The following is a 22,392-nucleotide window of genomic DNA, read 5'->3' on the forward strand; positions in this document are numbered from 1 at the left end:
GTGCTTCAAAATTTAGCCCCATCCATCCACAGTGCCCACACTGCTCACTTTGTGTGGCATACACTACTCTTTTCCCCAAACTGCTGTTTGAACTGCAGTCTCTGAAAGCAGTGACTAGTTTTGTAGAGAAACCAGAGCAATGGTGCTGCTGGTGGTGAAGCAAAGCAGTGAGATGTGGGCAGGAGACAGGGGCACGATAAAGGTAGGGTGATCGAGTGGAGAGAGACAGGGGCTGAGATCCTGCAAAGTACAGCAAGCTGCAATGTTATCAAGCAAATGCTGGCTCCAAATACGTTGGGAAACACATCCATAAACAATGTTTGGCACTGAGTTTTATTTGCTGGTTGTTACAACTACGTGCCCAACTGACGAGATGACCTCAAGTCCCGCTTTGTTACCTTGCTGACAGCTGGGTCCCGTTTGGCCAGGAGGACAGGTACACTTGCCAGTCCGTGGGTCACACTGACCTTTACCACACGCACAGAACTGGGTGCAGTCCTTCCCGAATCGATTTTCAGGGCAAGCTGAAGGAAACACAGTCTTTTGTTAAACACCCTGGGTATCCAATGCCAGATTTCATTTCCAATGGAGGCAGGATCCTACAAGTAGAGTCGGCTTCCTTTTCATCCCAGCTAATGTACTTCAAAACTACAAAAACAAAAACAAAACAAAAAAAAACCCACCCAAAGACATAACTGCTTCTTCCTCTGAAACTTTTTTTTTTGAGGTTATAAATAAAATTCAGGCTTTCACATGAAATATTTAATGGGTTTTCCACCAGAAAGGTGAGTGCAAAACTGAAATATCAGCTGCTCATGCTTCCAGCTAAAGACTTCTTTCCTTCCTTAATATTGATGCTCTCCTATGTTGAAGAGCAAAGCTAGAGATGACCGAGCATTGTCTTTCTGTGAATAAGCTGAGGAAAACTTCAGAAAGTGACTGAATATGATAAAACATCAGATAAACTTTGATTAGCACTAAACCTGTATGGTCAGTACAGGTATCGCAAGTGGAAATCCCAGTGGTGCTGTGTTTACCCATATAAGGAGATCATAGCTTTGGAAATACCACAGAAATTCAGTCACAAAATTTAGCACTTAAATGGAGAAGTAAGAGTAGGGTTGCCATGGAGCCTTTACCAGTTTTGCCATGACAAAACTTGATCTTTTTCCCATTTATTGAAAATAATGGCACCATAGCGTGAAGCAAAATATTGAGATAATTTCTCAACCTAGAAATTTTGGACAGGAAGAAGGAACTTGAGCAATTCATGCTGAGTTGGCTCTAGAAATAAATTTGGGCAAGCAGGTTGTAATCCTGGGATGAGTGTCCTTGTTTCTACTCACGCAGAAGAGAGGGAAAATATTTTGCAAGAGAATTTTTACAAAGCTGGAATCCTGATTTACAGTTCAAGGAGGAGGTAACCGGGATCTGTCTGGTTTTATACTGACAAATTCTTCTGTGGATTATTCTCTCCGCTATTTTTTGAACGAAGCAGAACATGAATGTTGGCTTACTTTTACTACAGTCGGCTCCAATGAAACCAGGCGCGCAATCACAAGTTCCCGACACAGGGTCGCAGTGGCCTCCATTCATGCATTTACAGGCTTTTTGGCAGTATGAACCATAAGAACCTTTTGGACACCCTGTTTAAAAAAAATAATAATAAAAAAAGTTAATTAGGCTATGTTGCTACTGGGACCATTACATTTCATGTCACAAGCACTTTGTTACTTTCATCCAAAATTAGATTTTCATTTTCTAACTCTATTTGCTTCTGGAGGGCCAGGAGTAGGCATTGACAAGCAGATGGTTGCCTTGGGCAGTGCTCTCCTCTCCGACTCCAAGTCAAAGCTCTGGGGAGCCTGCCCGACTGCTGCTACCGAGCCTGCTGCTCCTGGCTCTGCTCTTCCCATTTCTCATATGTGAAGGTAGCAAGAAAAGAAAGCCCGGCTCTTCAGAGATTTTTCTCCTGGGTTTCTATTCCAAATCAACGTGCTCCCCCTTTCCTTTCCATGGCAGAGATGGAGCGATGGGGCCCTCCTCCCTCCTCCTCCTCTGGGCAACAACAGCCCGTTGAGAAGCCACAAGCAGTCTCTGCCTCATTTAGCTGTCGTTTTAGCTGACCAGTTCTAGTCAGCGGGCAAGTCTCATCCTGTAAAAAATATTTAAGTAGCAGAAATTTTGATTCCTCTATAATCTATTTTTGTGCTCCAAACTGGCGTTTGCATTGCTCTGGCAAATCTAGTGGAGGTCTACGAAAATGTGCACATGACAATAACACAAAATCTCAGGAGACACCTTCTCAGAAGATGGATACAGCAGAGAGAGGCTTTAAATGCAAAGCCAGAAAATTCTCTGAGGAAAATAAAGCTATGTTTTGCAAAAACCCAAACAGACATTAGACCTGGCTGGATTGCCAAGCAAGTGTAGCATGGCAATGAGGTGTCCATGCAGAGGTTTTCTGGGTGATGGTGAATATTTCTGCTTTCCTTCTGGACAGCTCATGTTGAAAGAACATCGAATACAAGATCAGGACATTAATGCATCTGCCACGCTTAGCTCATGTTTTCAGGGTACTCTTTAAAGACACAGAGGCTGGAATTGAGGGAAAGAGCTGGGTAGAGCTGCTAGGCATGTGCCTCCAGCTTCCAGGGCTGACTCCAGCATGCCACCACCCAGCTGTGGAGAGGCAAGTTGCTCCCTGAATTTCCCAGTGTACTGGAAGGGAGAAAAGCCGGTGCTGTCAGAGCAATGTGATCATCATTCTACATTTGCGTTCATGCTGCTACCTCTGAATGACATTTCTTTGCTCTTTCCTTCCTTCTGTTAATCCCCACCAAAGGAAAGCCTATGGCTACTTTGGCAATCTGGCTGAATATATATTTGCACGTCTCCAGGCAACAGATCTCTTGCAATCTGTGTATAAGGAGCTTCATTTTCTCTTTTTTTCTGAAGGCATGAAAGCACAGTGTGAGTGCCTGGAGAAATCCATGGATTTTTTGAACCACTCAGTAGAGAGGGAAAGCTTATGGTAAAGCTTTAAAGGGATGCCTTTTAAAATAAAATTGAAAATTGGCTTCTGCTCAAATCAGGATAGCAGATCATCAGGACTAAACAGATACACACTTTTCCAACATGTGAATACTCTCCTCAGCCCTTCTCAATCATGGCTTCTTCTCAATGAATAGTTCGTCATCACTGCTTCCATCTGTCAGTACAGAAAATCTGTTTCATGTGCAAACCCTGGCATCAAGGTGCGAGCCCTGCAGCACCTATTAGATTTCCACTAAGAAATGAAGCTAAGGACACACCCCGATTTAATGATTAAATTGGACTCTGAGTGACTTTCTCTTTTCCTCCTCCCTTTCCTTTCAGTCATCTTTTGGCTTTCCTCTCTTTAATTCAGTTTCCCACACTCCCATACATGCGGCTTGTCCATGGCAAAGCTTTCAGAGCTGTTCCTCAGCTCAAGACTAGCAAGAGCTGTTCCAGTACTGCAAGGGGATGCAGCAATTCCCCTTGTACCAATTTATTTACCCTTGCAGCATTACCCTTAGCTTTTTTCAATGGGAAGCAGCACAAGCAGGGCAAACACACTGGCTGCAGTGTCCCCAGGATTACTAACAAGGCCATCTCAGCTGCTACTGCTTTGCAGCAGAGCTTCTATGCAGAAAGCCCAGGCAATTCACACAGCGTCCTGCCATTTAAGTAGGCTCAGCATTTATAAAGAGGGTTAGCCTCTAACCACCAGTTATCTAATAAAGACATTTTCTAATTTAACAGTTTCCTGTGCATCTGACATGTTATTCTGAGAACAGCAGGAGAAGCGGCCAGATTTCAAACTCATTTCCTGATTTTTTCCTTCTGGTTTGGGTGGGTTTGCCATGACCAAGAGTTCCTAAATCTTTTCATACCAACCACATACACTAGGGCTTTCCTTGCCAATATTACTAATTGCACTGTCAAAAACACTTTTTGGAAGCATCCTGTTACCTACAGCTTGAAGGTGAAGTTGGTGGTGTCTTTCAGAGCTCGCCCAGCTCAATAAATGTCACAGGGACGTAGGATGGTTTTTCTGTCCGTGACAACACCTCTTACTGGATTTTATGCCTAACTTCACTCCAGTAGATCTGCCTATCCACTGAGTTATGGACAACTGATGGGAACCTTATTGCTAGTTTGTCTGCTTCCTCAGGATCCTGCCAAGAGACTGTTTCAGCTCTTCACTCCAAAATTTGAGAACATGAAAGCCTCGTTGCTCTTGGCTCCTGGAAATTTGACTTCCCAGCCAACTACACCTTTTATAGATATTTTCTTGAACCTTTTTTCACAGTACTATAAATACAGCAATAGTTGCCAGAAACCGTTTCCAGCAGCATCCAACCACATGTTGACTGGACTGAAGCCCACTTCACGTCTTTGGGAGCGGCTCCCTATGCTGTTTTTAATATTATATTGAAAGCTTCTTCATCTTGGAGCAGCCCCAGCTCTTTCTGCAGTGAGGATGGCAGGAACAAGCAGTATTTCCACCAAAGTCATGCTAGCTAATCCCTGGTTATCAGGCAGTGTCACTTCAGAATCAGGTCCATGATCTCTCAATCCACTGACCTAAATCTAAAAATAACTCACACCTGAACTGTTTTCCTTCCTTTTTTGTGTCTCTATTGCTTGCCCATAGCAACATAAGAGAGAATATGAAAAATAAACCATAGATGCAAGACAATTTTTTTCCCCTCTATGAATCTCTACCATTTCGTTCTCTCTCCTGTAAAAGTTTAACAAAACTCTATTTATTATCTCAGAATTTGCTGTGCAAGATACTGTTTATTTATGGAATCTAGAAGAACACAGTGCTGCGAAGGATCACATCTCATATGATATAGATTAATCCTAGCTACATAGAAATCCATGACAAAATGATCTTTAAATGTAACAAAACACAGATTTCATTTTGTAAGATTTTTTTTTAATATCAAAACTTGAGTATAATTATTAATGTTTTAAATTTTAAATTTTGAAGTGAAATCCTAAGGATCTAAGCAAGCGCAAGGACATTTATTATAATCTGTAGAGATTTAGTACCACATGCACAGGTAATGACTACTGAAAGATTACTACATAAAAGGTAATAGGCTAACCATGATTAAGTCTTTTAAAATGACACTGTTAAATAGCTGATCTCCACTACTGCTCTACTATAATATTTATTATAATCTAATGTATAATGGATCCAGATGGCTCTAGTCTAGACTTTGAAGGCTGGATTTCAATCTCACTTACAGTGAGAACTGATGTACAAAGGATAGAATCAATCCTTACATTTACATTTATATTTTAAAGAATAACTTGTGATGACATAATGGTAATACAAATGTCTGTCTCTAAAACGAGCCTCCTACCTGCTTGTGCTCAATGCATAAAGCACAGGTTTAACCCTTACCAGAGCCAGGCGTATTGCAGTTGGCCTCTGTATCCAAACTGTCACCCAAAAAAGCAAGCAAACCAAACACAGCCACACTGAATTCCTAGGAAAGGAAAATCAGCATTTGCCAGAGAGAGAAAGACTGAGCTTGAAAGAAGACATTTTTTTTCCCTTTCTTTCCTTTTTTTTTTTTTTTTAATAAGACTATTACAAGCCACAGAATAAAAACAAAATTAAAGTTGTAAATAAAAAGGTAATTAACTGTCTCCTTTTTTGGATACTTTGGTATATGTTTCCTATCAGTTGCCACATTCCACCAGAAACAACTTTACAGATGTCCTAAAATACCGGCATGAGGCACGTGGATCTGGGAATATTTTTTATGATGGAGCATTCAGCCAACTGGCATTTTGTCCTCCACGCTAGTCACCATTTTTCAATCCAGAGTAACAATTTGTTTAATTTGATTGTTCCTCAGAAGGCCCTACAACTTAACTGACTTTATGAATCACTTAGATTTATTGCCAATTGCAGCTTGTTGTTTTATAATAACCATTTGTCCTTACTTCAGCACTCAGAGATTTCGGCAAGTATTTTGGCCTGGGTATTTTGAAATCACAGAGCAACCCAATATCCATGGGTAGCTGAAGATGAGAAGTGTAAACGCAGAGAATTACGTCGATATTCTTCAGCTCAGCATGGAATTGGAAAGAATTTAGGTAGCAAGTGATGCTGGTCCCCAGGAAAAAAAAATCCCTTGCAATAAGGCAAACATTTTTATTAGTGTAAATTAGCACAAGCTACGCTTACTTTATCTCAGTCGGTGCTGAAGGTAGTGACAAAGATGAATTCAATGCCTCTGCATGTCTCGGTCCACACCGAGAAGATGGGCATCCCAGGGTGATACTCACGGCGGTCGCAGCGGGCCCCGTGGTACCCGGGGCGGCACGCACAGTCGCCGGTGACCGGGTGACAGTCCTCCTCGGCGGAGCACTGACAGCTTTGGTTACAGTTCTTGCCATACGTGCTCGGTGGACAGGCTCGGGGAAGAGGAAATGTAAACCAACAAATTAAATTTGTCTTGGTAAATATAGCACTCAAACAAAGAGCAAGCTCAAATTTATTAAATAAAACCCCTGCCTACAGAACTATGCCATCCTCCGGGACTTCGGATTTATTGCATTTACTTGGGGGTTACTTCAGTGCTTGATTTTGTTTCGTTCAGTCAATTTGTGCCCAACTGTCAAGGGCCAGATACAATTTTCTTGTCACTAGAGAAAATCATAGGGAAATGTCAGGTAAAATTGACTAAAATAACAGTATAACTCACCAGGGACCAGGCATATGGATAAAGACATTCTACCTTTTGCAGGGAGTTTAAACTTGCAAAGCTGCTTTGGCACAAACATTTTTACAGGTTTCATTTTGCCTGTTGACAGGCACATCGTCTGCGTTTTGTGAACTTTCCCTGTCTAATTCCTACATGGCCGCTCACTGCATGATTGCTGTAGCTCGGACCGGCCTCAGAGGAAGCACGAGGTGTAGCGGCAGCAGCCGTGGCTGGCAGCTCTGAGCACAGGGCGAGCTGGGCCATCCCTGAGGAGGAGGCCTTGGACTATGTGCAGGCCGCCTTGCACAGAGGACATGAGGGATGGGATGGGAGAGGCAGCAGAAGGTGGCAGGAGCACTGCCGGTAGCTGTAGGTCGTCCAGCAACTCTTACTGGGAGGACAAGCAATATTCAACTACCCCAAATCCCGATTTTGCCCTGAGTGGCCCCTGCAGCAGCCGAGCACTGTTGCTGTCTTTCAGTCCCAGCTCAGGGCATCTCCAGGGCCAGGCCTGGTGGTTACTCACTGCCATGTCTGTTAAGTTGCATTGGTTGTGGAGAAGAATTTAATCCTTTAGTGAAGGATGGGGGACCCCAATGTCAACTCTTTTTGGGTGTTACTTTTCTTTTGGCTGAAAGAGCGCTCAGGCAAAATGTCACGAGGAAGAACCAAGTCAAGGCTATGCAGCCAGGGTCACAGAAAAAGTCTACTTTCAGAGACAGCTCCAGACAGCCAAATTCAACATTGAGGAAAAACTAGATAATGACATTTCCATGAGCTCTGATGGGCAGGAACAGAAGGTCTCTCACGTGGACCAGGCCAACAGAAAGCAGAGTTGCTGCTTTACCCGCGGCACCTCCTGACCCTGTTTTTATCCAGTTCAGTCCACAGTTGCTCTCTGCCAGCCTGAGGGCTGCAAGTGTCAAGAAGACAAACCTCACCTGCCCAAACTGCGCTGAGCACAGAGGTGAGAACCAGCCAAGTCATTTGGCTGAGCAACACGCAGTGCAGGGGGCAGCTGTACGCAGCACCCCAACCTGTGTCCATCTTCATTGCTGTGAGGTTGTTTTCTCCTTCTACCTCAGGCACTAATGATATCATCAGCTTTTTACTTAAGAAATTAATTGATCTCCTGTATTTTTTTTTTTGCTATTTGAGGCCTTATAACTTACTTCTCTCGCAGCTGAAGCCGGTGAACCCCGGAGGACAACCGCACTTGCCCGTCAGGTGGTGGCAGGGGGTGCCGGCAGGGCACCGGCACCGCTGGGCACAGCCCGTGCCGTAGTGGCCGGGCAAGCAAGCTGCAAGGGTGACACCGTTAGCACCCAGGCAGGACAGCACAGAGCTACCCCCTCGGACCAACACACTGCACCCATCCCTGTGAACACTTCAGAACTGACCCAGAGTGAAAGGATCCGGCCACCCACTGGGATCGGGGAGGAACACAACACCATCCCTAGCTTTGCTCCCTGAACGCCCCGCAGACACTCACGTTTGTCACAGTGCCTCCCTCGCCACCCCTTTTTGCAGCGACACGCTCCCGTCTGGTGGTGGCAGGACATGCTGTGTACGCAGTCACATTGCTCCTCGCACCGCTCGCCAAAATATCCAGGGGGACAGACTGCGAGGAGAAGCAGACAGAGAGCAACAGCTTGTGCTGCTGCACGGAAAGCACTGCTCGCTGGTGAACGCGCCAGTATTGTTCTTCTTGCACTTGGCGGTGTGTATTTAGGGGACTGCATGCCCAGAATATGTAATTGAAGTAAAATATGTTAAAAATATTAAAAGCATTTATCATTGGCTATTAATGAGTCCACACATGAAAGCTTGTAAAGACTTGCTCCTAGTCTAGAGTACAAATCCAGATGGTGTCTTTAGAGATGGCGACGCCATTTACTTTTACAGTTATGTGCACAGCCTGACGGACAGCCGTCTGGACAGTGAGAACAGTGTCCATGTGCTGCTTTCCACCTCACGAGTCTCTACAAAGTGATCAAAGAGAAAGTGAGGCCTGAAGAAATGGAAGGGCTTTACAGGTCTCCTTGGTGGCCGAGGCTTCAGGAGTCCTCAGCACCTCGTGATGAGTCACAAAAGTGCTTGTGGCTTGCAAAAGTCACAGCAAGCCAGTGGAGGCACTGAAGGCACACTTCATTCATCTGACACCTAGTGCTTAGGAGGTTGCTATTTAAGGGATTTACATAGATTTAAACATGTTAGACAGCTATATCAAATTTGGGCAATTTGGACCATAGACTGGACATGTGAGGTAGGTGTAACTTGAACCATTACAGCCTGATTTGCTGAGCTGCCCTCAATGACACACAGATGCAGCAGTGTGCGGCTGATCTGGCAAACTCTGCTTGCAAGGCAATTCCTTCCATGTGTTCTTCCTTGGAGCCGTAAGGCCAAGAAATACCTCTGTTTTCTTAGCAGGCAGGGAACAGGACTAGAAGGACATAAAATGATTTGGAGCATGGCATGTGTTTGGGTTGAGCAGAGACTTGCCTCCAGGGCTCATGGACACATGGTGAGCTATCATAACTGCACCATTTCTTACCAGCCTACAGACCAGTGGAAAATACAAAATAGAAACAGATTCCATACTCCGGCAGAAACAGCTGACTGCAGAAGTGTGTGCCAAAAAAAAAAGCCTATAAAGAAGGAACTGCCCTCACCAGCATCGCAGCGCTCCCCTCTCCAGCCAGCGTGGCAGATGCATTTCCTCGAGAGCCGCTCACAAGCCCCGTGGTGGCAGCTGCAGTTCTGCCCACAGCCCTCTCCGTATCTCCCGTCCTCGCACTCGAACGAGACAGCAGAGTGACAAAGGCCGGGACAGTGGCACGAGGTGCAGGAGTGCTACAAACACGAGGAGACTCACCGAGCTCACAAGCTGCTCCCGTCCGGCCCTCGGGACACCGGCACTCGCCCGTCATGCGGTCGCACGTAGCCTGGCTGCGGCAGAGGCAGTGCTGCAGGCAGTTGGCACCGTACCGCCCAGGAGGACAGGCTGCAAAGAGGAGTTAAACAGCAACAGCCTTGAATTAAGAAGTGCAGGCACACACAGGCTGAACGCAAACTTCCCCCAGCTTACACCCTCCATAGCCGTGGTGGTTGTGTCGGTGCTGGAGGAGGTACAACATAGTACAAACAGGGGCCACGACTTGCAAGGAATTACATCAGTAAAACTGATCTCGGAACAAAATGCATGAAAGGGCAGCTGATGAAGTGAGTTAACTATGATCTGCCAAACAACCTTGAGATTTTCTGTTCACACCTATGAAAAACAAATCTTGGTTCCCAGCGGCTTCCTCAACACCAAGAAATGGAGATATTGATTTGCAGCTTTCAGCATCAATTTGTACTGTGCTCTTAAAATCACAATTACTTTTCTAATGAGCAATTGACCTCGCTATCCACAGCGGGCTGATAACATTTTACAGTTTACCTAATTTTAAGTTAAGCAAGTTCGCTGATTCCCATCACAATTGGAATCTATGGGTAGAACCTATTTTTTTTGGCACAAAAAATAGAGATCTCTGGCAGAGTGGCACCTTTTTAAGATGCTAACAGGAGCAAGTTCTCCCTCTGCCAAAGCACAGTCACAGGAGGGTGGCTCAGCCATCCTCACTCACTTATTCTACCTCCTTACTTCCAAAGGGAAAAGAAAAAGTACAGAAATGTCCAAAAGCATCATTAAAGAAAAAGGGTATGTTTGGCAACGTCTCCATACTTGGCAATAGCTTTTTTACTTGCGCTTTAGTTTTCTGCTTGAGGCCTTCAGGCAAACCAGGAAATTTTAAAGCGTATTTCACACGTGATCATGAACACTTTGGTGCTTTCCCAGCTTTGTATCCCTTCATGAAACGTCTTCTTCATATTAGGTTTTAAAGGTGGACCCCCCACCCCAGCTAGCTTTCATCCCCTGTACCCAACGTCCTCCTCTCATTGCACTGAGCTGGTGGTTGTCCCACATCCCAGCTCCCCACGTGCACCTGCAGCCATGTGTGTGCCACGCTCTGGCCATCCCTGCTCTGTGGCGTTGCTTACAGCACAAGGCACCCCGAGGGGGGAGGCACACAGACAGGACCCTGCTGCAACAGGGAGGGACAACTTTTCCTATTAGTTTGGCTACAGCAGAAGGGGATGTGCAACACAAGCCTCAGCGTGGCCGTTCTTTGCCAGCCTCCTTCCTTAAGACTGCTTGGAGCTGGGCTTGTGTTTGAGTCACACGCACTGGGGTAGGTGCCAAGGCTGGAGCTCCCAATGCCTTTCGCATGTTCTGGATTTAGCCTGTGTCTGGAACAACGCACGGTAATGACGTGAATCAGTCAAACACATGGGGCAATAAAGCAGAGCATAGAAAAGAAACAGAATTGTGTTTCAATGGCATAGGGGGAGGTTTTATGGACCTTTTCTCCCTCAGCCAGCCAGCCTTCAGGATCAGCTCTCTGACAGATCAGCTGGAGATCAGCTCTCCTTCCAGGCTCTGCTTCAGCCCCCTCTGCCGCATGTACACCGAGCTCCCATGCCCAGCCCAACACGTGTGCCCGTGATGTGGTTCACAGGTTGTTCTAATGGACCGAACTGCACTGCTGTGCGGGTGCAAAGCCAGTGACAGCATAGCGATTCAACCAGCAGTGAAGCCCCGAGAAGAAGTTTCATTGTTCCCTTCTATATTCCTTCAACAGGAGAGTGAAATCCCTGTACCTTCTTGGCAGGTGGCTCCTTTCCAGCCGGGGGTACAAGCACACGTCCCGGTGACGTGATCACAGAGCGCTCCGTTGTGACAGTCGCAGGTGTGAGTGCAGCCTTGCCCGTACCTGTCCCGCTGGCAGGCTGCAACGAGAGAAGCCCCAGAAGCAATCAGAGCACACCAAAGGAGGCATCACACGGAGCAACCCTGAGACAGACCCCAGTGCTGGGGAGATCAGCTGGAAATTGGCTGCTGATGGTACTCTTTTCACATCCTAAGGGTGCCTAAGTCCATACATTAACCATGCCTGACACTAAATAACATGGCTTAAAAATATGTATCATAGCACGTTCTGAGGAGACTTTTATCAAAGGGTAGGATCTCTCCGGTGATGGATCAGCTGTCATCCCCCTGCCCTGCGGAATGTCTTTGTGCTGAACTAATGGTCCAGCAGAACCGCCAGCTTGACAGCCCCGATATTTATTTGCATCCTGGTAAGAGAACTGACAACTTCATTGTTTTCATTGTTCATTTTTCACAGATGGATGCATCAGCTCACCCGGAGCCTCATTCTTTGGTCAGAGAGGAGTGATATTTTCAACACATTCAGCTAAGCAGCTGGCTCCCAGGTGAAAACTTAACACAACCATCTCACAAATACACACTTGCTGCAGCTCCATTTCAGTGCTGCTGGTGCTGCCGCCCATGAAGAATGGCGATGATAAAATTTTTCTGGTCTCCATTGCACTGGAGATTTGGATAGCTTTAAATGGGGGAAAACTGACAACCTTGCTACTCTGTTTTCTTGGAATATCACCCGCAGAATACAAAATGAGTCGCTGAAGTTGGATAGCCTCATTGCACGGTTCTGCATCTGCATTACAGAGGCTCTCATTCACTTGCACGAAGCTGTCAGAGCCTCTCATCCCTACAGCACTGCTGGCATGCACTGGAGAGGCGAGAACAACTCTGATCCCCGATCCAGAAAAGCGTCCTTCACGCGCTGAATGTGACATCTTCCAGGATCTGACCCAAACTATCACTTTCCACAGAACCTCTATGCCTTTGAGGGTGTCAGCTTGCAGAACTCGATGTAGTGCTGCAAGAGGACACATCCCAGGGGGCAGAAAGGAGGAGTGAAATCATCGCGACCTCAGGGGTGAGTCTGGTTGACAGTATCTGACCCATTCACAGCCCTTTTCTTCCCATCTGAAGACTTCCAGCTTCCTGACATGGTTCTCACAGACACTATTTCTCCAAGGACTTCTCAACAATGTTAATTTTTTTTTCATCACCTGGACCCCATCCACATTAAAACCACAAGAAAGTGCAGGAGCACAGTCCCATCACAGTTTAAGTTTGTTCTGCAGATGAATCCTGATTGCCAAGTACAAGTTGATGGGTTCAGCCCATCTTACAGAGCTCTGGCTCAGTTTTGGGAGCAGAACTAAATATTTCCACAATACAGACCAGAACTGTATCATAACCATGCCAAAGGAAAAACCAGCTCATAACCAGGTCCTCTGACTGGTTACTAGTGGTTTGTGGGAGGTTTTTTGGAATATGTGTGCAAAGCTCTTGCTCTACTTACCAAGAAGACAAAAGAGTTTTCTAGTGAAAATCCTAGTAAGAAAGCAGAAATTTCTGGAGAGGAAAACTTTAATTACTCTACTGGGTGCACACAAACTTTTTTAGCTTCTCTGTAGGACAAACCTAATTATCAAACTACTTTTCTAAAGAATAAGATAAGTAGAATATTGCAGTTGTTGTACAAAGTTCCTCAACTGAGTGTACAAATATCCCTGGGGCTTTCTCTCCTCTCTTTATGATGAATGCAAAGGAAAGGAGCAAAAGCAAGGATTAAATTATTACACTTCTTCCTGCTTCAAATTTTTTCTCTCAGCGCCTTTCCTCTGTAAAAGGAGGAATTATTCACTTGATGTCTTTAAAATCTGCTTTTACATGCAGCGTGAGGAACACATGAAACTGGAGGCCAAAACATTCAGACTGGAAGTCAACATCTATCAAAAGTGCAGGGGAGCACAGGGTAAAGATGTGCGCTACGACTCAAAAGGGTGCCCAGAAGATTGGATTTCATGCAGTTTCCACAGATTATGCTTCCCAAAATGAAGCTGCTGCTTTTAAAGAACAGGAAATTTGCAAAGTCAAGTGCTCACACACTATGAAATGTCAAAACTCTGGTTATCAGTGCCCCTGAGCAGAGACTCTGGAAGAGCCAATCTTTCTGTACTCATTTATCTTAAAAAACAACGTGGTCTCTTTTTATCACAAGGAACAGCTTCTGTGTAGGTCCTGGGGAGCCCCAGCTGCTTCAGAAAGAGGCATTTTTAGTGCCTTATATCTTCATGCCAAATATCAAGTCATCAGTTTTATGTCTTTGCAGCGTCATGACACTCAACAAAACAGCTTAATTCTTAAGCACCAGCAGTACACCTAAACTTCCTTCTTGGAAACCTGAAATATCTTAGGTGGATACTTAAAATTTTTAAAAATAATAAAATAAAATAAAATTGCCAAAAAACCATAAGCTGGGGAAGAGCTGGCTTGGCAGATTTCATCCCAAATGATTATAACTCATTTACAAGCAACTGTAAAACACAGTTTTGTAATGGAAAGCGTTAGGCAGCTTTAACAAAAGGCATTACTGTCCATATCTCCCATAATTAGATAGAAAATTATTATAACTCATTTACTAGCAACTGTAAAGCACGGTCTTGTAATGGAAAGTGTTAGGCAGCTTTAACAAAAGGCATTACTGTCTGTATCTCCCGTAATTAGATAGCAGCATATAAAATGCACTGCATGGCCAACTTAGGATCAATTCAAATCCCATGATGTCAAAATTATTCCTCAATATCCTCCAGCACGTTGTCTGCAATCTGATTACTGGAAAACAAATGCTGATCTTCCAGCTGCTGAAGCTGGCGAGCCCCAGGAAAGGGTAGGGTGAATATTAAATGCCGGGCAGGGACGAGGAGTTGGGGACAAGTGTCCCCAGCCTGTGGCCGCGATCCTTGGAGCAGCTCTGGAGCTGAGGTCGGCAGCTCCTGGAGGCACAGCACTAGGGCCCACGCCTATCTTTATTACACCTGTGGCTGTAAAAATCAGGCTCCCTGCAAACTTCTCCCCTGCCCTCAAGTCCCCCAACAACACCCCAGTAGAAACAGAGCCGTGTGTGACCAGATGACCCGAAAAGGGGCCCCTGCCATCTATTTGTTAACACCTGCTGTAGTACAAGGCATTACCAGCCAGTCAAAGTCAAAATGAAGATGCATCATCTACCCAAGGGAAGAGCAGTTTGCCCTTCTGCGCTGCTGGCTGACCTTGCTCTTTTACTTACGGGCAGAGGTGGCCTCAGAGGCTTTGGCATCTTAACCAGCACGAGGAGTAAATCAGCCTGGCACAAGGCTCTAATAGCTGCGGTGTGAGAGGATAAATAGTTTCTTCCTCATGTGAGAGAGGGACACAAGGCCATTGAGAAAGAGCTGCATTTCTTAATTGAATTTAATGAAATATTTCAGAACAGAGCTTCCCATCCCTAATGCATCCCAAAGAGCCGGGAGGGGCCAAGGAGACAGATGTCTCTATCAAAAGAGCAGGGGACTTTATGGGAGAAGCCCTTTCAGAAGACAGGCTGGGTGGTGGAGGGCAAATGAGGGAAAGATGCCAAGAGCAAGTGCAGCCCTCTGGCAGGGCCGGGTATATCACAGTACCTGGCTGGAGAATTGGATTGTTTCAATACAAGCATCATTTCTAAGTTAAATTAATTTTCTCCTGCAGAAATCTGCAACCTATGGATTAAAGAAATCTCATAAAGAAATCTCATAAATAAGTGCTCACTAACAGCAAAAGTTGGCTCCGTGTACACTGCTGTACGGACCAGTCCTCTTACTATCCCCAAGTCTGTGGGATAATCCATGCCTGTGAAAATCCAGGAAGTTGACTTCTTTTTTTTTCAAAGCAAATAACTTTTCTAAGAATTAGTTATAAAACTATTTTCTCATGGTCATATAACAAAACAGTCCCTGCTCTGATTTTTCCACGCTGTGCATTTGTAATCTGTCACTTTATAATTGATAGTCAGATGAGATACACCAGACACGCAGACACGACACTTCACGTCCTGATGCTTCACAAAAATGTAAAGCTGAGATTCATCATACGGTCAGATATAGCAGTGCTATTTAAAAACCGATGCTTAAAATATTTGAAAAGTCCCAACATCAGCCAAAAAGAAAAAAAAACCTTGATTATTTACACTGCTACCAAGGATTGTTTCCTTTTTTGGCCTTGTTGGAAAGGAACGTGACCCAGCTACCATCATACCCTGGCGGGTCACCCTCCGTTCCCAGAAGAGACCCGTGCCACGCTGACGGGGCCGCGGCGGGTGCGGTACGTACGCTGCTCGCAGGTCTCTCCCAGCCAGCCGGGGAGGCAGCGACACGTTCCCAGGACGTGGTCACAGCCTGCAGCGTTCTTGCAGTTGCACACGTGGTGGCAGTCAAGCCCAAAAAATCCTTCTGGACAAGCTGAAAATGCAAAATAACCATTTTTAGCAAAGTTCTCATACATATATACATATACATATATTACATATATAATTATCATATCCTGAGTGAAAATAAAGCTGTAGGCACACAAGTGTATGTCATTCATTCCACAGAAATCCTGAATCATTCAATCTCAGGAGCGATGATGCTCATTAAATGAGCAGTTATTCCACAAAACTTAGCTCTTTGTCTTCCCTGTTCAATAAAATCTTATATTTAAAACCCAATTCTCACCCTTATACCATGAATACAGAATGACCGGTTTCCCAGCGGAGCCTTAAATGATGGTTATCAGAACATACACTCTCCAGGGACTCCCCACGATAACTTTGCAACTCTCTGGCAGGTCAGAAAAACCCATTATCCATATGCATCTCCCTTTATTGGACTCTTCTGTTCCTTTTCTTGCCCTGTCTCTTTTTCACGTACAGGCTCTTTATTCTAGACTATTCTTACTGCTAGGTCCACCAACATAAATTCAGCCCTCTAACAGAAAGCATTGGTGCCTGTTTTGGCTGCAAGGAGGGGAAGAATCAGTATCTATAGACAGGCAAACCTGGACCTTCAAACAGAGAGGATGGTAGTGTAATGCTCTACAACATCTGCTTTGGCTTCTTTACTCTCCAGAGCTGCTGCTCAGCTCATGCTTACATCTGATTGTCTCATTTACTCAAAATCAAAAGGCTGAACTTCCCTTCATCCTGTCCAGACAACAGCTTCTTCTTTGGCGTAGGAACAACTTCAGGCTTACGCCACTTTCCAAGCATGTGCAGTCTAAAAAAAATGGAGAAGTACCTGACACTGATGGAAAGCCTTAAAGCATCAGGCAGCCTCTGCGCAGTCCGAACTGGTGAGAGCTGTTATCAAGTTGTAAGGAAGAAACATCGGCATGTGGTTTCAATCCTTATGTCCTTATTTATTATGGTTCAGCAGTGCGGATCCACAGCATACAAGAAAGGACTTCTACTACTTAACCTCAGGTAGCTTCAAAGGCTGACAAAGTTTCCCTTTGTTTAACACAGGGACTACAGAGCATGCACAGCCTTTTTTCCCCCTTTTATCTTATAAAACCAGAAATCTTACTGGGCTATCTTATGACAACGATTAACTGCAGAAGTCCCAAGAGAGAATCGGAGACAGTCCTGCAGCAGTGCTGATTCCAAATCTGAACGTTGAGTGCTGCACTTCACGGGGGCTAGACATACTGTTACTAATGCATCAGTTCCTAAACACACTGTAGGACAAGTCCAAGAATCCCGCTGCCTCCAATTTTGTGGGATAATTGTGTGGCATTCTGGGATGCTCTGTCAGATGGAGCAGTGAACTGGATAATTCTTCTGTTGGCCTGATGCTGTAATTGGGCACGTGCCTTGGGTCGTACAACACATACCAGAGAGAAGCAGGGAGTGATGCTAAACAAAACTACAGCACAATGAAGACAATCATAACCTTCAAAGCAGGAGCTGCAGATGCTCAGCGCTTCACAGAATGACATCAGCTGTAACAGCTGCCTTCCCCAGCAGGATCTGGTGCAGGGCAGGGTGACCCAGCTCGCTCGGTGGGACACGGTGCTTGCTCTCATACCGATGGCTAACACAGTCACACTTCGATTCTTTTAGATTTTGTTGGGGTGAACTGTTGGACTGCCTGACATCAAGAGCCCATGGAAGCCCAGGCTTCCTGCAGGTCCGATACTGAAATTTATTTGAAGCCAACATTGATATATTTAGCAATTTATTACAAGAAAGAATTGTTTTGGGTCTTGGTTGTGTTTTTTGTTGTGTTTTTCTTTTTTTTTTTTCCCATTAGTTTGTTTTGACTTTTTTGTTTATCTTTAAGCACATTAAAACAAAAGTCCTGCAGCAGTGGGTGCTCACAGTAGGCACCTTTTCTGGAGAAAATACTACTCACATTATCTACGCTTTAACAGGATAGAGGAAGGACTCAGCCATCTTCTGCTATCATAGCACAGTCCAAGTGCATAACATTATCAGCTCAGGAGGATATCTGGTGGTATTGCTAGTAGTATCACTCTCAAAGAACAACTGAAAATGATTAATTTTCCATTGGTAATGCCAGACCTTGTGAAGAGCCATACACTATTTCTTCCATGTTCTGGTTGTATCACTTGCTGGTTTCAAGAAAATGCAAAAGAACTCTTCCCTATGTAGTTCATATGACCTGCAAGCATTTCTTAGTAGATTATTTTGTTTTTAGTGAAAAGGCATATTAGCTAACGACATACAAATTAGCTACTTTGCAACTAAAACAGTTCTGCTCCTTTTGCAGCTCTTTTTAAAGTGTTGCAAAATTCAAAAGATTCATTTTTCTAAAGGACTGAGCAGTGCTGAAAGATAGAGCAGGCACGTACCACCTTCAGAAAGGCCTCATTTTCTTTCAGAAAGTGGCTTTATAGCTTTATTCTTACCCAATATTATACGTGATCATGCCACTCCTGGAGAGGCAGTGGTGTGACTGAATGCTGCCGGACCAGATGAAGAACAGCTGACTGAGGCTGGCTCTGAGCAAAGCAGAAATGAGATGCTGACAGACAGACAGAAGCACTTTGAAGAGCGTGTGGCCTCTTTGCAGCATCCTGCTGCTGCGGGCACAGAATTTCAGTCAATTGCTGAAGAATTCTCAGCAAGGTCTCACACAACAGCCCCTGGAGCAACACTATTTCCTAACATTGGTTGGCTTGGAAACTGTCCCATGCTGGTGGATGATGATGTAGCTTTGGTTGTATGGTCATCTGTGTTACTGGCAGGCAGTATATTTAAGGATGAAACATAAGGAAATGCCAATTTGCACGCATTATTGCAAATATCTTCTGAGTCACCATGCTGTCCCCACTATTTATGCTCTTTTCAGAGAAGAGTGAATCACATACAAGGCCTTGTCTTGTGTCATACCTCCTAAATATTCAGTTCTAGTGAATGGGAAGGTTTGCCTTCTTCCAGTTAAACTGAAATATGACTGAAATGTTGCCCCTGTCCCAAATGCCACAGCACTTTCAGGTGTGACGATGCTTTTTCACTTGGGCTGGCTGCCTTGGCGGGGAATAAGACACCTCAGCATGCCAGCTGGTAACACGACTGCTCGAGGCTACAAACACAAGCTCGCTTGCCCACAGTGCCATAAATTCTCCATGAGCTTCTACAACTGCCAGTGGGCAGAGGCAGAGGAAGCTGGGTAAGCCTGGTTAACTTCACCATAAAGAGACATACTATGAAAGCCCAATGCTGAGACTTGTGAGGGCTAAGATTACACCAACAATACTGAAAAATAATAATTAGAGATTATGGATATTTGTGGTAAATAAAGAAATAGGGGCTCATTTCATTATTAACGTCTGTAAGGTATTTACCTTCTCCTAGGACTTTAAACTTGGAAAGCTGCAAAATTTTCAGTTTTAGTGTTTCTGTGATGATGGAAAAGCCCTTCCTAGCCCCGGGATGAAGCACCAGTGGTATGTTGGCACTCGAAGACAACTCAGCAGCTCCAGCTCTCCAGCTCTACGTTCTCACATGAGACGCCTGAAAGGCGCAGAGCTTGGCCGAAGTGGGTGGATTGTCAAGAGTACAGCAAAAAGCACAGCCCTGCCAGAAGGAAACCCTGCCAGTCTCCGAGTCACTAAAAACAGAAGTGTTACAGCTCCTCAGGGAAAAGGTGCCAGAAAGTTCTACCAAGGGCAAGCCACCCACACGTTTTCCTGCATCTTCTTTTTTTTTTTTTTTTTTTGGAAACAAACAAACCTTTCTGGATGAAACTTTCTATTTGAAAAGGTAAAACAGGTCAGCTCAGAGCAAACACCCCATCTTTTTGAGAGAAAACACGCAGAAAATAGGGTCTTTTGACAACTCAAGGGTCATGAATGATAGGCACAAATTTTTACTTTCCCCTCCACAATCTTCTTCCAGCAATTTAAAAAGAAAAAAACATCCAACTTGACTGATTTGAAAACTGAAACCTTTTTTTTTTTTTTTTTCCCCAATAGATATCACCCTGGTTTCCCACTACTTCTCACACCTACTTTGGAGCAGAATATTTAGCCTCTTTGTCCTCATTTTGATTCCTGCTGAAATGCACAGATTTACACCACAACACAGATAACTGTATTGCTTTTCCAATATAGTCACACGTGTGTTAGAGTCCAGCAGAGACCACCAATGCCTTTGGTATATCAAGTGCTAGAAAACACTCCCCATACAGAATGACTTAATTTCCAATTGAATGAAGTCAAGTCAGTCAGTTTGACTTGTCAGCTCCCAATGTCAAAACTATTACAAAATCATAAAGGAGTCACAGGACATGCATCTGGGCATGTGTAAGAACTGTGCTGAGGTGCCAGTGGCCTTGGGGCACACTCCCTTGTGCATAAAAAAATAAAAAGAAAAAAACAACTTATTAAAACAGAGATTAAGTAATCGATTTTAAAAAGGCACACGGCATAGATACCAGAAAGCATGAAGCACACATGGCAGCAGAGCTTTGGACAGAATATTTGTTTTGTACAATAATTCATGGTAAGAAAGAGAGGGAAACACCAAGCTGTATTTAACTGCAGCCAGTTGGGTCCTCCACTACATCACCGGGAAGGCTGTGCAGCACCTTCCTGCCCATCAGAGGGCAGTCGGTGCCTGCGAGTGGTGCCATTTCCCTCTCTTGGAGTCTAGTGCTGCCTCCATAAATTGCCTGATAAGGCTGCTTTCTAAACAAAATAATTGTGGCTTTGGTTTAATGATCATCATATATAAAATCTTCAGTCATTTAGACGAATAATTTTCAGAATGTCTGACTTCATGCTGGTTCTTTTGTATCCAAAGCCCGATTTTTTAAGATCTGCACAATGATAAAGCACGGCAGCAGGCTCCTTAGATGATGCCACAGACTGACTCACAATAATGTATCTAAGAAATCCAGTCCATCATTTCCAACTCTAGAAAATTATCAAGTGATAGAAGAGGATCTGGTGGATTCATTAAAGTTAAAAGGATGTGTGTCCTTAAAGAGTTCATTAGGGAAGATGCACAGCTCCATGTTTTTCTCTCCCACATTTTAGAGATGCACTAGGAGTAAGCAAATCTAAGGCATGACAAACATCTTTACGCTCAGTGTTGAAATAATATTGTGCTCCCATTAAGTCCAATGGTTTATTTAGATCAGTTGCTGCAAACTGTAAAACCAGCTCTGTGGTGAACTGAAACAAGCCATGTGCATAACAAGGAAGGGGAGCAGAGCGGGCAGCAGTACCTTTTCCGCAGAAGGTCCCCATCCAGCCAGCACCACAAGTGCAGGCTCCGCTCACGTGGTCGCAGACGGCTCCGTTCTGGCACTGGCAGCTGTGCTCGCAGTTCGGGCCAAAGCTTCCCTCAGGGCATCCTGCAGTGGGGAATCAAAACCAGATGACGGGTTAATTCTGGAGCAGACCACGGATCAGCGGGGAATTTTTAGATACATGGGAATTCTGACTATTTGCAAAAGGAGAACCGAGGCGTAGAGGTAATGCCCTAAAACTGATATCATTAAGTGTTCTCCTTGGGGTCCAGGTAATCTGGGCTGCTTTTGTTAAAGCCTATTTTAGAAAAATGTCAGTGTGTTGAAAGACTAAATTCTGCACAGGAAAGTAATATCTTGTGATAGCTGCAAAGCCTGCAACTCCACAGTTGCTGCTTGATGACACTTTACACACCGGTCTAGCACTGCTGGCTGGCACGTGTCCTCTGGGACGTCCACAGCCAGGAAGGGGAAAGCTCCCAGCTTCAGTGCCTTCTTTTGAGGCCCTGTCCTCTGTTTTCCTGCAAATCCTTATTCCCCAGAAAGCTGGAGAAAACATGCAATGTGTTGGCCTCCTTCAAAAAGCTCCAAGCTGAATGCTGCGTAATTCACTTTCAGGCTCTGCTTTGAAAAACTCAACCTAACGCATTACATCTGGGGGACAGATTAACAATTACAATTCCACTGCAGTTAATGTTAGGAGTTTTAAAAGGTTTGCATGGTGCTCACTATCTGAAGAAATAAAACTGCGTTTGAGAATAAGTTCTTCCAGGATTATAGGAAAATCAATTAAGAAGAGGGCCAGTTGCCTAATTGACATTAGATATTTTGGACAAGCTGAAATGTAGAGATATGCTTAGGCTAAACACAATATTACATGGCCTCTATTCAAGTTTGAAGGTCCTGTGAACTTCCCTCCAGATAAGCTATGCAGATTATTGCCAGATCTCTTAAAAAAGTGTAGGATTTCAGCAATTATACCAACAAAGTGATTTTCAGGCAATCTGGAAAGAATCACAGAGAACATACAACAGCGAGGATCCTCGAAGACACCTCTCTGTCTGGAATACAGCGGTGTGTTTGGTGCTGCCTCTTT

The 22,392-nt window shown here is 44.6% G+C and overlaps 1 protein-coding gene across 8 annotated transcripts in view; it reads right to left on the reverse strand.

Moving 5' to 3' along the window:
* LOC121074688 (multiple epidermal growth factor-like domains protein 6) overlaps positions 1 to 22,392 on the reverse strand; it is a 194,819-nt gene that overhangs the window by 12,908 nt on the left and 159,519 nt on the right. For 7 of the 8 annotated variants that reach the window (XR_005822483.1, XR_005822486.1, XM_040567077.1 and 4 more), the window contains 10 exons: positions 21,273 to 21,401; positions 15,870 to 15,998; positions 11,463 to 11,591; positions 9,637 to 9,762; positions 9,431 to 9,559; positions 8,248 to 8,376; positions 7,928 to 8,056; positions 6,337 to 6,465; positions 1,518 to 1,646; positions 399 to 524 (listed from right to left, as the gene is read on the reverse strand). Coding sequence is in view for 6 of the 8 variants with exons in the window: in XM_040567077.1 (XP_040423011.1) it covers positions 399 to 524; positions 1,518 to 1,646; positions 6,337 to 6,465; positions 7,928 to 8,056; positions 8,248 to 8,376; positions 9,431 to 9,559; positions 9,637 to 9,762; positions 11,463 to 11,591; positions 15,870 to 15,998; positions 21,273 to 21,401 (1,284 nt within the window). In the remaining 2 variants the exon portion in view is untranslated. Of the gene's footprint in view, positions 1 to 398; positions 525 to 1,517; positions 1,647 to 6,336; positions 6,466 to 7,927; positions 8,057 to 8,247; positions 8,377 to 9,430; positions 9,560 to 9,633; positions 9,763 to 11,462; positions 11,592 to 15,869; positions 15,999 to 21,272; positions 21,402 to 22,392 lie in introns of all 8 variants that reach the window. The other variant, XM_040567079.1, reaches the window with a different exon arrangement.

Source organism: Cygnus olor, chromosome 9 (genome assembly GCF_009769625.2).
Source record: "Cygnus olor isolate bCygOlo1 chromosome 9, bCygOlo1.pri.v2, whole genome shotgun sequence".
NCBI classification, from domain to species: Eukaryota; Metazoa; Chordata; class Aves; order Anseriformes; family Anatidae; genus Cygnus; species Cygnus olor.